General features: G+C 36.2%; 1 protein-coding gene across 2 annotated transcripts in view; it reads right to left on the bottom strand.

The window, feature by feature from the left end:
• Positions 1-744: 744 nt before the first annotated feature.
• Positions 745-16,535, bottom strand: part of LOC123535011 (microprocessor complex subunit DGCR8-like) — a 54,744-nt gene continuing 38,953 nt past the window's right edge. For both annotated transcript variants that reach the window (XM_053519709.1, XM_053519708.1), the window contains 3 exons: positions 13,486-13,623; positions 8,454-8,555; positions 745-4,582 (listed from right to left, as the gene is read on the bottom strand). In XM_053519709.1, the coding sequence (XP_053375684.1) occupies positions 4,517-4,582; positions 8,454-8,555; positions 13,486-13,623 (306 nt within the window). In that variant the 3' untranslated portion in view covers positions 745-4,516. The remainder of the gene's footprint in view (positions 4,583-8,453; positions 8,556-13,485; positions 13,624-16,535) is intronic.

The following is a 16,535-nucleotide window of genomic DNA, read 5'->3' as shown; positions in this document are numbered from 1 at the left end:
TTATCAAGAGGTGGAAACGAATAATTTCAGACACAATGTCTTTTATCAAATCGTCACGGAGTACATACGCCCCGCCCGGGGATCGAACTCGCAACCCCGCGATCCGTAGACCAACGCTCTCCCTACCGAGCTAAGCGGGCAGACAAAATTGTATGGAAAATTGGGTATGCCTGTAATCGTTGTTCAATCGGGAATCGAAATTTCCTTTACATTAATACAAGAAAAATACGAAAACTAAGATTTACTTACCTGTGTCTATGTTTTCATGCTAGATCCATCATAACAGATATTATGCCCACAAACATTGTCAGCAAATTTGGTGAAGTTCGGATGAAAACTGTTCGACTCGAGTGGGCGGACAAGGCTAAATTCACAGATTTCCAGTAATTCAAGCCCCGAAATCCAAGAGTGCCTGGGTCGATTTGGCTGGTTATCGACTTTTGACGAGATATTATGCCCACAAACATTGTCAGGAAGTTCGGTGAAGATCGGAAGAAAACTGTTGGGACTTTGAGAGCAGACATAATTGTGATGCCGCCACGGGTATTCACATAATACGCCCCACTCTTTCAGAGACGGGCGTATAAAAATCGTACATGAATATCTTTTTAAAATATGCACATGCACACTTCATGCTGATGGCGAATACCAAGTTCCATTCAGCTGGCCGCACAAGACAGGTTGGCTGCTTGATAGAGGTGACCGCTAAAGCAGGTTTTACTGTAAAAATATCACAACAAACAGTTCATTGAAAATCCATTTTATGTAATTATAAAATATCAGTTACTAATACCTCTTGTCTTAATACATATCTGATAAACCATATTTGATAAACCACATCATTCTGTTAATAGCTTTTGCATGGATTTCACATGGTAAATTAATGTGACATTTCACCTGCAAAGAATAAATAAGAGTTGAAAGTATTCTTTATTCTGTTTGGTGAATGGTAAATATAAACCAACTTTTGAAAATCACAAATTTGACCAAAACAGTCTTCTGGTGTTTTATAACTGAAAATAATCACATTCAATTCATACAGAGGCGTTAAGTTATATATACAAATGTGTGGAAATTTTAAAGAGCAAATCAAAGTTAGTAATGATGATAAGTATTACAACTGGTTCTACCATTTTTGCATAATGTTTTTACAAAAGGAACGGCCAAAAGTACCGGTAATACAAACTGAAATTCTGTTACAAAGATGCAAATGATATAATCTCATAAGTGGTAACATATATGAGCTGCACCATGAGAAAATCAACATAGTGGGTTTGCGACCAGCATGCGTATCCGCGCAGTCTGGTCAGGATCCATGCTGTTCGCTAACAGTTGCTCTAATTGCAATAGGCTTTGAAAGCGGACAGTATGGATCCTGACCAGACTGCGCAGATGCTCAGGCTTGTCTGGGTCCATGCTGGTCGCAAAGCCACTATGTTGGTTTTCTCTTGGCGTGGCTCATATGACTTCTCTTTGATGCTGACACTTAAATTATATTTCATTTAATAAATAAATCAATCAATAATAATCCTTTGCACTAACAACAAACCCTACGCAAATGTAAACATTTCAAAGAATGCCTCATTTTAATAATTTTGAAGAAATAATTATTTGAACCCAATCTGAACACTACCTTAATACTATAACCATACCATCCTTAATTCAAGACCCCACTTCAGCATTGACTGAAGTAAAACTTCAAACCTGACAATTTCACATTTCACTATTTATGCAAGTCCATAAAAAGTAGACCCATTCTATGTTTTCTTCTGTCTCAAATACATATTTCCCAATTCAAAGGCAACAATATGCAGAACCATCATTTTTACAACAGACTAGAAATGGTAGGTTCCCTGTGATTAGCTCCGCAGGAAAAGCACAAGAATCAGGGGTTGCAAATCAAATTTTGGAGAGAGGCTTATGTTCTCTGTGACAATTTGACAGACAGTTTTCTGAAGTCATACGATCTCAACCTCCAGAGTAATGTGGAGCAGTTGACAGATACTTGTGGAGAACAAATCGATACTAGCATCTAATCTCGGAAAACTAGTTATCTTATGTGACTGCCATTGCATACCTTTAATACTGTTGGAAAATGACTTTTAGGCAATGAAACTACAATTACATATTTCACCATTCTCCAGTATTAACACAAGGCCATTTTCAGGGGCTAGTATGAGCTATACTATCCTTTGCTGAATGCTGGAACACTATAAGAGGAATACATGATCGTACAGAAAGAACGAACTGCCATCACATGTCCACTACCTAAAACAGACAACACACAATAAACAAAAGAATGTAAAGTATAGAGAGACATTTCTTTCATCAACAATATTCAAAATATCTGGACAAAGACCCATTTAAAATTAGGCAAAAAGGCTCTGCAGATCGGTATTCCAAATTTTTGAAGTTTTTTTATATTTCTTATGAAAGTACAAACAGCATCCAATATAGTTTTATAGATTTTTTTTTCCAAAAACAAAGTATATCTAAACTAATACTTAATACAAAACTTAATACAAAAGCTTTATCTATATCAAACTTCCCAGTGACAGATCATCTCAAGAATCAAGATTCTATTTTCATTTTATCAGCCTTCTGACAAAATAGAAATTTTATCTGTCTTAAGGTCATAGTTAATAAAGTGTGACTTGTATGTAACATGATTAAAATACTTTTCTTTGAAAACCTTTAAAATAATAAACTATATAAACAATACATTTACAGACAACATAATTAGCGGAATCTTTAAACTATTACTATAGCTGTATTGGTAATAAAGGAAAGTTATGCCCTTAAAGGAATGGCAAATGTAAACTGTAAACAACACCGCTGTTATCAACACCAATGTAAACAATACCACTGTAAACAACACTTAAATAAGCTTTTTTTAACTTAACCAATAACTTCCTCACATAAAATAATAATGTAGGCCTCTGACACAATTTATCGTACAAATACTTACTGTAAAATGGGACAGTTTTACAACATTATAAGTTGGCTGTTGTAAAAAAATTGAATAAATTCACAAAGGAGAATACTGACACTGTATGACAAAGTTGTGAATTATACAAGAATATTTATAACAATAACTGGACTTAGACAAGTATATAAAATGTAAGTCAAACCTTATCAAAATTTCCTGTGTTGAAAAAGGGTCATACTTTTTGCTTAAATGTAAGTCAGAGTTACGAAATTTGTCATCTGAGGTGACAATCTAAAAACATTATTCCCGAGAAACATGCTTACATGTGTAAAACTTTAACCAAAAGTTCTAAGTTAAAAAAACTGACTTTATTCTGACAAAATAAATGCTGGTGTTATGTGAGTTGACCTGTGAGGTCAACTTTGACCTGTGAGGTCAACTTATGATGCCAAATAAATGTTTAAGTTAGAAAGTGATAGGCCTGGCAGTTTTAGAGAAATCTGCTTACATGCAAAACCTTTGATATGCAGACAATATCATTTTAAAATGATATTATGAACAAATAAGCATTGCAATAATAAGTGAGGTCTCTAAATTTGTAATAAGTTCCCTGCATGTGACCTTGACCTGATCTGACTCTTCCTCATAGCACCTTCTTGTTATAATTAACTTTCATGTAAAGTTTAACGGGAATTCCTTGAATTGAACAAAAGCTTTAGCAGCTGAAACATGACTTGTTTAGCCCAGACAAACTCTCGGAAGGTGTGAGTGCCTAAGGGAGCATAAAAATCCAGAATAAATGCCCAAAAGGGATAACGTCTGTCCTGCACTTCTAATAAGACCACAACTCTTACAATGTTAATGTAATTTCATGTACATCTAGTATTTCTTTCAGCCCTTAACACATGTCGAGTTTAACATGGATTAAGTATATTACATTATATTAATAAATATACAATCATTTCAAGTCCTATATTCCCATGCATACACACTCAATTCTACAAAAACACATTTACACTTAAATATAGTATCCTTTCACACCATGGTTTGACCATAATAATACATATAGACTGAGATTTTACATTTATGTTGCAAATGACTGTGACTTTTCCATGGCACTTTCATGTATGAATGTTGAAAAACATGGGTTGGAAATGCATTCAAAGCTCACAATTTGGTATAATTGCTGGTAAAGTTAATACTAGAGCTATCACTAACGGCAATTAATACCTCCAGGCACCACACTGATGCAGGCAAATTAAAATGTAGTGATCATGACCTTCCAGCTGTGACCTTATGACCTATGCTGTACACACTGCAAATTGTCTTGATAAAATTAACAAATATTATTGTTTTTTTTTTGTGAAAATCTGTCCAGTGGTTAAGAGGATAGGGAGCACATATTTCTGCATTCTTTTGCTGGTCTCTTTAAATTCAAGTTATACAACATATAGGAGAACAAATATGGAACAGTGACTTCTAAACACAAGCAGTTTTCATATCTACTTTGCCATGGACCAGCCATCATCAACAGCAACATATGTGTGGAATGAAGATATGTTTTGGTGACTAGATATATGGCCTTCATCATAAATCTAAAGTTGCTGGTGGCTGCGCTGGAACAGATGTTGAGCTACCATCAGAAAAGTTTTTCTGCAAATATATAAAGAAATGCAACATTAAAACAAGTGAATGAAGTATTGCCATGCAATACAAAGTCCCCTACCGGAAGGCACCTAATTTTCTCAACTGCAGTATAACATAATGATCTGATATCTGTCAGTAATATAAAACAATATTGTACTACATTATACACTCTGTTATAACACAACAATTGGATTAAAATATGCATATACAAAAATCTACAGTAGTTAATTGTTTTGTAACATCTAAAGAGAATTTAATTTCACTGGAATTGTACACATGAAAAAAAACAACATATTTCTGGCATATTATTCTGTTCGTAATGAGAAGATATCACAAAGCAATAAAAAAAACAACAAGAGGGTCATGATGACCCTGGATCGCTCACCTGAGTCATATGAGCTACATGTTTCAAATGTCAAACTGATGCTAAAATAACAAGAAAGTCAGGTCACATTCATGGTCAATGAAAGTCAGTTTTACGATCGGTGTGCAAAACTGTGTATGTCATCCAAATTTCAAGGCTGTTTCTTAAAAAACAAGAAAGTAGGTCAGCAGGTCAAGGTCACAGTCGAGTGACATCATATTACTTGGAGTCATCAGGTAATTAGAATTAAACAGTCTTGGAAATAGGATCAGATAATTTCTTAAGTATTTTTTCCTGTATAACTCATATAATAACTAAGTGACCCCAGGGCTGGGCCTCTTTTAACCCCAGGGGCATAATTTGAACAATTTTGGTAGAGGACTACTAGGCAATGCATCATACCAAATATCAAAAGCCTAGGTATTGAGGTTTCAGACAAGAAAAATTTAAAGATTTTTCCTATATAAGTCTATGTAAAACTTGGGACCCCCAGGGCTGGGCCTCTTTTAACCCCAGGGGTACAATTTGAAAAATTTTGGTAGAGGACCATAAGACAATGCTACAAACCAAATATCAAAGGCCTATGTCTTGTGGTTTCAGACAAGAAGATTTTTTACGTTTTTTTCCTATATAAGTCAATGTTAAACTTGGGACCCCTGGGGCGGGGCCATATTTGATCCTAGGGGGATAATTTGAATAATCTTGGTAGAGGACCACTAGATGATGCTACATACCAAATATCAAAGCCCTAGGCCATGTGGTTTTGTACAAGAAGACTTTCAAAGTTTTCCCTATATAAACCATGCGACCCCCAGGGCGGGGCCATATTTGACCCTATGGCAGTATGGGGATAATTTGAAAAATCTTGGTAGAAGACCACCAGATGATGCTACATACCAGATATCAAAGCCCTAGGCCCTGTGGTTTTGGATAAGAAGATTTTTAAAGTTTTTCCTTTTGGTTGCCATGAGTCCTGCATGGAATTCAATTCTTTGAAAAATTTTGAAAGGAGACCACCCAAGGATCATTGCTGTGAAGTTTGGTGTTATTCTGCCGAGAGGTTTTCAAGAAGAAGATTTTTTTAGGAAATGTTGACGGATGGACAATACACGACGGACGACACACGACGGACATTGAGCGGTCAAAAGCTCAACATGAGCCTTTCCCTGAGAGCTGAAAAAAGGGAAGAGAGTTTCTAAAAAGGCTATTAGCTTCCTACTCAATCCTTTATGTTGATATATGTAACATTGTAATAACTGCAATTAATATGTTGAATAAATTTTGTTTAAACCAAAGCAATCAAAATATAGATTTGCTTCTATATATTAATTCCGAAGAAGTTCGAACCAACTTTATCTTTATTTTCATAAAATTTTGAGAAATTTTCATTTTTCTTACCCCATTGTGGAATTCCCCTTTCAATTTCTTTAATAATAAGATATTTTTGCAAGACTAACAAGACGTGAAATTCAAACTAGTGTGATAATGAAAGGCTTTCCGGTTTAATTTTTGCTTATGGCATAAATGTTGTCAGTAAAAGTAATTAAAGTAGTTCTGAACATTTGAGTAGATTTTCATTAAACATTGGTTTTTCATAATTTTAGAATATATTTAGAAAATTTGGCAAATATAAAAGATAAGGTCGTAAGCCTGATGTTTTTGCTAGACTAATTTGAATAAACTTGCACCTCAATGAAGTTTTCATAATGGCAGTCAATCAGAAAATCATAATTTTGACGACGTTTTCACATACAGAATTTTTTTACAATGTAGATTTAAACGAAACTTCTCAGTTGTAAATAACCGCACAGCCTATAATAAGGCGAAATAAAAAAAGTATGTCCATGTGCTTGCTTTTGAGATATTTATCAATGAACAGATAGATATGCAAATTTCCAGCCAATTTTTAGGCATTAGTTGGAATTATTTAACATGTCAAAATTTTGTATATCATACTTTATTTTTAAATAAAGTCATAAATGTTACTGTTTTAATATAATTAGTCTCAGATTGCCATTACTTCATACAATGATTTCATTGCACCTTATACAGATGTTACGCGTTATGCCATTACTTTCAGTTTATCAAGCACGCTTAACTACATCAAAGCCAGACATTTCAAGATAACTTATTTTCCCCAACTTGAACAAAAATGTGAAATAAGCAAAAAGAGGGTCATGATGACCCTGGATCGCTCACCTAAGTAATATGAGCTACATGTTTCAAATGTCAAACTGATGATTTTTAGAAATTTTTTGGAAGATTTTCCGATGTACAATCAAGTAACCCCTGGGGCGGGGCCAATTCTACCCCAGGGGTCATGATTTGAACAAAGTTTGTAGAAGTCTACTAGGCAATATTACATGTCAAATATTTAAGCTCTAGGCCTTCTGGTTTATTTTTAGAAAATTTTGAAGATTTTTCTATGTACAATCAAGTAATCCCATGGGGCGGGGTCAATTTGACCCCAGGAGTCATGATTTGAACAAATTTTGTAGAAGTCTACTAGGCAATGCTACAAGTCAAATATCTAAGATCTAGGCCTTCTGGTTTATTTTTAGAAATTTTTTGAAGATTTTCCTATGTAAAATCAAGTGACCCCTGAGGCGGGGTCATGATTTGAACAAATTTTGTAGAGTTCCACTAGGCAATGCTACATGTGAAATATCTTAGCTCTAGGCCTTCTGGTTTATTGTTTTTGAAAATTTAAGATTTTCCTATAGAAATCTATGTAAAATCAAGTGACCCCTGGGCTGGGTAAATTTTGACCCCCGGGGTCATGATTTGAACAATTTTAGTAGAGGTCCACTAGGCAATGCTACATGTCAAATATCTAAGCTCTAGGGCTTCTGGTTTTTGAGAAGATTTTTTAAGATTTTCCTATGTAAAATCAAGTGACCCCTGGGGCGGGGTCAATTTTGACCCCCGGGTCATGATTTGAACAAACTTGGTACAGGTCCACTAGGCAATGCTTCTAACCAAATATCTAAGCTCTAGGGCTTCTGGTTTTTGAGAAGATTTTTAAAGTTTTTCCTTTCGGTTGCCATGGCAACCAGAGTTTTGCATGGAATTCAATTCTTTGAATAATTTTTGTAGAGCTTCATCCAAGGAACATCCCTGTGAAGTTTGGATGAAATTGGCCTAGCAGTTTATGAGGAGATGTCATTTAAAGTAAAAGTTTACGGACAACGGACGCCAGACAGTGAGTGATCAGAATAGCTCACCCTGAGCCTTTGGCTCAGGTGAGCTAAAAATGATCCATCACAAAATAAATCTGAATTTAGATTAACCTTTAGCCTGCTAGCAGCAGTGATTCTGCCTTTGCGACCAGTGCTGGCAAAGATCAGCCTGCACATCTGTGCAGGCTGATCATGGTCTGAACTGTTTGCTATTCAGTCAGTAAATTTTCAGTGAACACCCCTTCGAAAAATAAATGGGATTGCCGAAATTGAATGATAGACCAGTCCATTTTAGAAATTTAGGTACAGATTAAACAAGACAAAATAAACATACCCTTTGTTCTCTGACCTTCCTCATTGCATTTTTTAATGCTCCGAGGATTTCAAAATTTTTCTTCTTCTCCAGTTGAAAGTTTTGCTCAGGAAACTCATCCTTCTACAATAAGAATAAACATCCTAGTTATCATTTGTTTAAAAAATAATTTATAGCAAAAGAGTGTTTTAACACTATTTATGCATGGTGGGCGGTTATTCATCGGGCATAATAACATCACGAGGGCGCAGCCCAAGATTAGTGAAATTATTTGTATGACGTATCACCGCCTGAGTGTATAAATAGTGTTAAAACATGGTTTTGCTTTAAATTATTTCGATTCTATATACCCTTAATCTAAAACAATAGATAAAATATAGAAGCGCTCTTTCTTTGTCGCAACAAAAACTTTGACGTCACTGCATGTTAACATGATGTCATTCTAGCGTAGGAGTGTTTTAACAGAGAAAAGCATATTAGATTTGAAGTTTATGTCTTTTCAGTATCTTTTTAGCACCTAAATGGCATGACCTGTTAGTTTTATCAATCTTTTATCTTCTGAACCTACTTCTTGTTTGTTTTGAATTTAGTGTTTTGAATTTAGTGTCATTTTTCAATAGCATTTCAGTTATCTATGGACAGGCAGTTAACATATTAAACAGTGTTCCTTTTTGTCTTTTTTCCGTTAGATTTAACTTCACAATGAGACAATTATAGGTCATATGGCGACTTTCAAACTTTAGCTGGCGGAAGAAGACCCCAGGTGCCTCTCAAGGCATAATTTCATCACAGACGGGCACCTGGGTAGAACCACCAACCTTCCATAAGCCAGCTGGATGGCTTCCTCACATGAAGAATTCTAAACCGCAAGAGAGATTTGAACACATATCAGCAGTCAGGGGTGTAACTGTTTCAAGTTATCGCAGTTTATAACCCATTTGAGTTATTGCTTAAACTTTCATAACTTGTTTCAGTTATCATAAAATATTACAAAGCCCTCCTGTGCCAATTCCTCATTTTAAACAAGACTAATGCAATTATTTCCTGAATCCTTGACCTTTTATCTTTCCAGCTAAGCAGTAAATTTTTTTTCGCAAGGCTGATAAAGTTTTACGCAAACGTTTTAAAGCTATAAAACTGTTAATATCCCATTATGCTTATCAGGTCATTCTCAGACTAAAAGAGAATTTGATTAACCATAGTTTGTTACTAATTTCACTTTAAAGGTCACTTTGTGAGAACAGCAAAAAGACTTTTTTTGGATAACTTACCTGGGTTAACTATATTTTATAACTAATACAGATTATAAAATGCTTGAAAAAGTAACTGAAATAGGTTACATAACTTAAAACAGTAATACCCCTGACTGATCAGTGACAGGCAAGTGATTTCAGGTCAGTGACCTAAGTAAGAGGCCCCAGAATTCTGTACCAGTACAAAACAGTTTCTCCTCCGTTAATCAACTGTTAATTCAACCTGAATCAGAGGTGGAGGACAAATGATTTTAGACACAATGTCTTTTATTAAATCGTCACGGAGAACATACATCTCACCCAGGGGTCAAACTTACTATTCATAGATCTTTGAAGGCATGTGTTTCATACAGTTTCAAGATTACAGAAATCCCAGCTTATATGTAAGAGAGTGCCACAATGTCAAAACAGACACAGACAAGAAATATCGGTAAAACCAATGAATGCTCCCAGAATTATGATTATTGTATATCAAAAGAACAAAAGTGGAATTCACTGACTGGGCACAAATAGTTCACTAATGCCGAATAATCAAAGGGCAATATCTCATTGAAAAATCATCTCACAAGAACATGAAGACAATGCGCACACCTCATCTTGAGACAGAAACATCCTATGAATTTTCGCTGAATTTGCTCCATTGGCTGCTGAGGAATACTCCTGACTAGGATGGATGTATAGTTTAATAATGTTAAATACTCAAATGGCAATAATTCAGTGAAATAGAATGTGTCTGTAGGACACAGGGTGTGCCCCCCATTGGTACATTTGTCTCAAATAAGGGGGCAATAATTCAAATGTTGGCAGTGTTAAAGGGGTTTAGCCTAAACAAACATTTTATGAAAAGGATTCATTATTCTAGGCCATATATTTTTGAGCTATGAGCATCACAAACAAAAAATCCACTATTTTGGCTATTTCAAGGGCCATAATTCTGTAATAAGCGCAAAGATTCTCAAGAAGAATGCCAAGTGTGAAAGGTCACATCATGATAAAGACTCAAGCAAGGTTTCATGAATTTACATTAAATACTTTTTGAGCTAGGCACATAATTAGGTGAAAATGTGCATTTTTTACCATTTTAGGGGCCATAACTTTAAAAAGAGGACCATGATGGTCCTGAATCGCTCACCTGTTCCCACATGACCCAGTTTTGAGTATGACGTCGTTTTTTCTATTATTTGACATAGTGACCTAGTTTTTGAGCTCATGTGACCCAGTTTTGAACTTGTCCTAGATATTATCAAGATAAAAATTCTGACCAATTTTCATGAAGATCTATTCAAAAATATGGTCTCTAGAAAGGTCACAAGGTTTTTCTTTTATTTGACCTATTGACCTAGTTTTCGAAGGTAAGTGACCCTGTTTTGAACTTTACCTAGATATCATCAAAGTGAACATTCTCACTAATTTTCATGAAGATCTCATGAAAAATATGGCCTCTAGAGAGGTCACCAGGTTTTTCTATTTTTATACCTACTGGCCTAGTTTTTGACCCCACATGACCCAGTTTCGAAACTGACCTAGATATCATCAAGTTGAACACTCAGATCAATTTTCATGAAGATCCATTGAAAAATACGGCCTCTAATAGGTCAAAAGATTTTTCTAATCTTAGACCTACTGACCTAGTTTTTGATCGCAGTTGACCCAGTTTCAAACCTGACCTAGATATCATCAAGATGAACATTCAGACCAACTTTCATACAGATCCCATGAAAAGTATGGCCTCTAGAGAGGTCACAAGGTTTTTTTATTATTTGACCTACTGATCTAGTTTTTGACGGCACGTGACCCAGTTTCAAAATTGACCAAGATATCATCAAGGTAAACATTCTGACCAATTTTCATGAAGATCCATTCAAGGGTATGGCCTCTAGAGAGGTCACAAGGTTTTTCTATTTTAAGACCTACTGACCTAGTTTTTAATCGCAATTGACCCAGTTTCAAACTTGACCTATATATCATCAAGATAAACACTCAGACCAACTTTCATACAAATCCCATAAAAAATATGACCTCTAGAGAGGTCACAACGTTTTTTCATTATTTGACCTATTGACCTAGTTTTTGATGGCACGTGACCCACTTTCGAACTTGACCTAGATATCATCAAGATGAACATTCTGACCAAATTTCATGAAGATCTCATGAAATATATGGCTTCTAGAGAGGTCATAAAGTTTTTCTATTTTTAGACCTACTGACCTAGTTTTTGACCGCACGTGACCCAGTTCCGAACTTGACCTAGATATCATCAAGATGAACATTCAGACCTACTTTCATACAGATCCCTTGAAAAATATGCCCCCTAGAGAGGTCACAAGGTTTCTCTATTATTTGACCTACTGACCTAGTTTTTGAGGCCACGTGACCCAGTTTCAAACTTGACCTAGATATCATCAAGGTGAACATTCTGACCAATTTTCATGAAGATCTTATGAAATATATGGCCTCTAGAGAGGTCACAAGGTTTTTCTATTTTTAGACCTACTGACCTAGTTTTTGACCGCACGTGACCAAATTTCGAACTTGACCTAGATATCATCAAGGGGAACATTCTGACTAATTTTCATAACAATCCCATGAAAAGTGTGACCTCTAGAGTGGTCACAAGCAAAAGTTTACGCACGCACGCACGCACGGACGGACGACGGACGCTGCGCGATCACAAAAGCTCACCTTGTCACTTTGTGACAGGTGAGCTAAAAATAGGGGGAGGAGCCGGCCAAAAAGTAGGAGGTGTGCAAGTTTATATCATGATAAAGACTTATGCAAGTTTTCAACCATTTATATTAAACACTTTTGAGCTAGGTGCGTCAAAAGGTGAAAATGTGCATTTTTGACTATTTTAAGGGCCAAAACTCTGAAAACAGGGACGGAGCCAGACAAAAAATAGGAGGTGCACACGTTCATATCATGACAAAGACTCATACAAGGTTTAATCAATTTATATGAAATACTTTCTGAGCTAGACATGTCACAAGGTGAAAATGTGCGTTTTCGACTATTTCAGGGGCCATAACTCTGTAAATAGGGGGCGGAGCCAGACAAAAAATAGGAGGGGCACAATTTCATATCATGATAAAGACTCATACAAGGTTTAATCAACTTATATGAAATACTTTTTGAGCTAGGCGCGTCACAAGGTGAAAATGTGCATTTTTGCCTATTTCAGGGGCCATAACTCTAAAAATAGGGGGCAGAGCCAGATGAAAAATAGGAGGTGCGCAAGTTCGTATCATGATTAAGACTCAAACAAGGTTTCATGAATCTATATCAAATACTTTTTGAGCTAGGCGTGTCACAAGGTGAAAATGAGCATTTTTGACTATTTCAGGGGCCATAACCCAAAAAATAGGGGGCAGAGCCAGATGAAAAATAGGAGGTGCGCAAGTTCGTATCATGATAAAGACTCATGCAAGGTTTCATCAATTTATATCAAATACTTTTTGAGCTAGGCATGTCACGAACTTCGGATGGACAGACGCATGGACAAGACCAAATCTATATGCCCCCACCACTCATGGGGGCACAAAAATCATCCCAGGCCTATGCTTTTGCTTCAGGGAGCATAGAAACAGGAGTTATGAAACCTGTATATTGCATGTCAGATGATCACTCGCAGTGGACAAGTGTGAAGTTTTAATCCATTCCCACTGACAGTTATTTTACATACCAGTTTTCGTACAAAACTGTAACAAAATAAGGACGCCTACATCAATGAAGGGCATGAGTGCAATTGCTCTAAATGTTTTTCTAATAGACAACTAAAAATGCTCAATTACTTATTATCTTACCCTTTCATCAAAGCCAACTTCTGTATTTTTGCTGTATAAACGAAGTATTGCTGCCCAATTCTTCAGGAGGGGGTGTAACTGTTGTAACATGCTCTGAGACGCTTTTTGTTTTGCCTCACGTTTGTTCTTACACACAACCTATTAATATAGTTATATCATTCTGTTATCTACAAAATCTTATACCTGAAAGAAATTCAATGATTAATATTCAGCACTTATCAAGCAGGAACATCTGTATATGGACTACTTAGTTTATTTTTACAGTTGTTCGATTTTTTTGCCAGAGGGGAAGTTTTCCTTGAACTAACACTTCATGGCCATGTCTAAGAAATTTAACTGTCTTTTAAACATTGTGAAAGAGGGTTGCATCACATATTGTTTCCAGCTTACATTTTTTGCAATAAACTGCATGCCTATGACTGTTATATATGCCCTTTAAACTTCATTTGGGTGTGGGACGTTATCAAAGCTAGCGATATTTTACAGTCTTCTGTTAAAAATGAACTGTATATCCATACATCATGGCATGGGATGGATGGCAGCAAAGCAAACTTTAGAAGATGCATGTCTAAAAGCTACACATATTTGAATCACCTTGGCATATTACACACTCACAACAATAGACAACTACTTTATTTACTGGATCTTTCAGGTTTTAATTTATTTATCTGTTCAGAATTTTTATAAACAAGATCGGGGCTTGGACGTTGAGATGCTCCTTAAGCTGAAGAGGAAGAATGGCAACTCTTTATGGAAGGTTGGTCAAACTTAATACTTCTGGACAGAGAGTCCCCAACTATAGCAGACGCTTTATTCAAAAACTCCATAGTTTCAAAGGATCTTTCAACAAGAGATCACAGAGTGATCTTGGCGCCCACCAATGTGCCATTTTTGAATGTTCCAAATTTCAAGACTTACTGACTACCTCAAGGTCAAATTTCATTTCCGTACACAACACTGTGCATGTGGTCCAAATTCGAAAGCTGTAGCTTGAGAATTGTGAAAGTAGGTCACTAGGTCAATGTCAAGGTCAAAATTTGTTTCGGTACACAATCCTATGCATGTGGTCTAAATTTGAAGCCTGTAGCTACAGAAATGTGAAAGTAGGTCACTAGGTCAATCTTAAGGTCAAAGTTCATTTCGGTACACAAAACTATGCAAGTGGTCCAAATTTGAAGGCTGTAGCTTGAGAAATGTAAAAGTAGGTCACTAGGTCAAAATCAAGGTCAAATTCTATTTCGGAATACAAAACTATGCATGTGGTCCAAATTTGTAGCCTGTACCTTAAAAATATGAAAGTAGGTCACTAGGTCAATGTAAAGGTCAAAGTTCATTTCGGTATACAAAACTATGCATGTGGTCCAAATTTGAAGGCTATAGCTTGAGAAATGTAAAAGTAGGTCACTAGGTCAAAATCAAGGTCAAATTTTATTTCGGAATACAAAACTATGCATGTGGTCCAAATTTGAAGCCTGTACCTTAAAAATGTGAAAGTAGGTCACTAGGTCAATGTGAAGGTCAAGGTTTATTTCGGTACACAAAACTATGCATGTGGTCCAAATTTGAAGGCTGTAGCTTGAGAAATGTGAAAGTAGGTCACTAGGTCAATGTAAAGGTCAAAGTTCATTTCGGTATACAAAACTATGCACGTGGTCCAAATTTGAAGGCTATAGCTTGAGAAATGTAAAAGTAGGTCACTAGGTCAAAATCAAGGTCAAATTTTATCTCGGAATACAAAACTATGCATGTGGTCCAAATTTGAAGCCTGTACCTTAAAAATGTGAAAGTAGGTCACTAGGTCAATGTGAAGGTCAAGGTTTTTTTCGGTACACAAAACTATGCATGTGGTCCAAATTTGAAGGCTGTAGCTTGAGAAATGTGAAAGTAGGTCACTAGGTCAAAATCAATGTCAAATTTCATTTTGAAACACGGAACTATGCATATGGTCCAAATTTGAAGCCTGTACCTTTAAAAATGTGAAAGTAGGTCACTAGGTCAAAATCAAGGTCAAAGTTTTTTCCAGTGCACAAAACTATGCATGTGGTCCAAATTTGAAGGCTGTAGCTTGAGAAATGTGAAAGTAGGTCACTAGGTCAAAATCAAGGTCAACTCATGTCAAGGTTCATCTTGCCACTCAAAAATATACATGTGGTCCAAATTTGAAGGCTGTAGCTACAGAAATGTGAAAGTAGGTCACTAGGTCAAAATCAAGGCCAACTCCTGTCAAGGTTCATCTTGCCACTCAAAAATATACATGTGGTCCAAATTTGAATGTTGTAGTTATTGACAAGAACATTTAAAAGCTTTTCCCTATATAAGTCTATATGAACCATGTGACCCCTGGGGCGGGGCCATTTTTGACCCTAGGGCGATAATTTGAACAAACTTGGTAGAGAACCACTAGATGATGCTACATTACAAGTATCAAAGCCTTAGGCTTTGTGGTTTGGACAAGAAGATTTTCAAAGTTTTTCCTTATATAAGTCTATGTTAACCATATGACCCCCAGGGCGGGGCCATATTTGTCCCTAGGGGTATAATATGAATAATCTTAGTTGAAGACCACTAGATGATGTCACATACAAAATATCAAAGCCCTAGGCCCTGTGGTTTTGGACAAGGGGTTATTCAAAGTTTTTCCCTATATAAGTCATTATAAACTATGTGACCCCCAGGGCGGGGCCATATTTGACCCCATAGAAATAATTTGAATCATCTTGGTAGAGGACCACTAGATGATGCTTCAAACCAAATATCAAAGCCCTAGGCTCTGTGGTTTTGGATAAGAAGGTTTTCAAAGTTTTTCCCTATATAAATCTATGTAAAATATAGAAATAAACAAAGGGCCATAACTCACTCATAAATTGTTGAACCAGTCTGATTTTCAGGGGGACACAACTAGGGTACCAATACATCATTCTGACAAGTTTGGTCAAAATCCCCCCAGTAGTTTCTGAGGAGATGCGATAACGAGAAATTGTTAACGGACGGACGGAATGACGGACGGACGGACCACGGACGCAGAGTGATTTTAATAGCCCACCATCTGA

The sequence above is a fragment of the Mercenaria mercenaria genome, chromosome 12, assembly GCF_021730395.1.
Source record: "Mercenaria mercenaria strain notata chromosome 12, MADL_Memer_1, whole genome shotgun sequence".
NCBI classification, from domain to species: Eukaryota; Metazoa; Mollusca; class Bivalvia; order Venerida; family Veneridae; genus Mercenaria; species Mercenaria mercenaria.
Note: the sequence above shows the minus strand (reverse complement) of the source record. Positions and strands in the feature narration are given on the sequence as shown.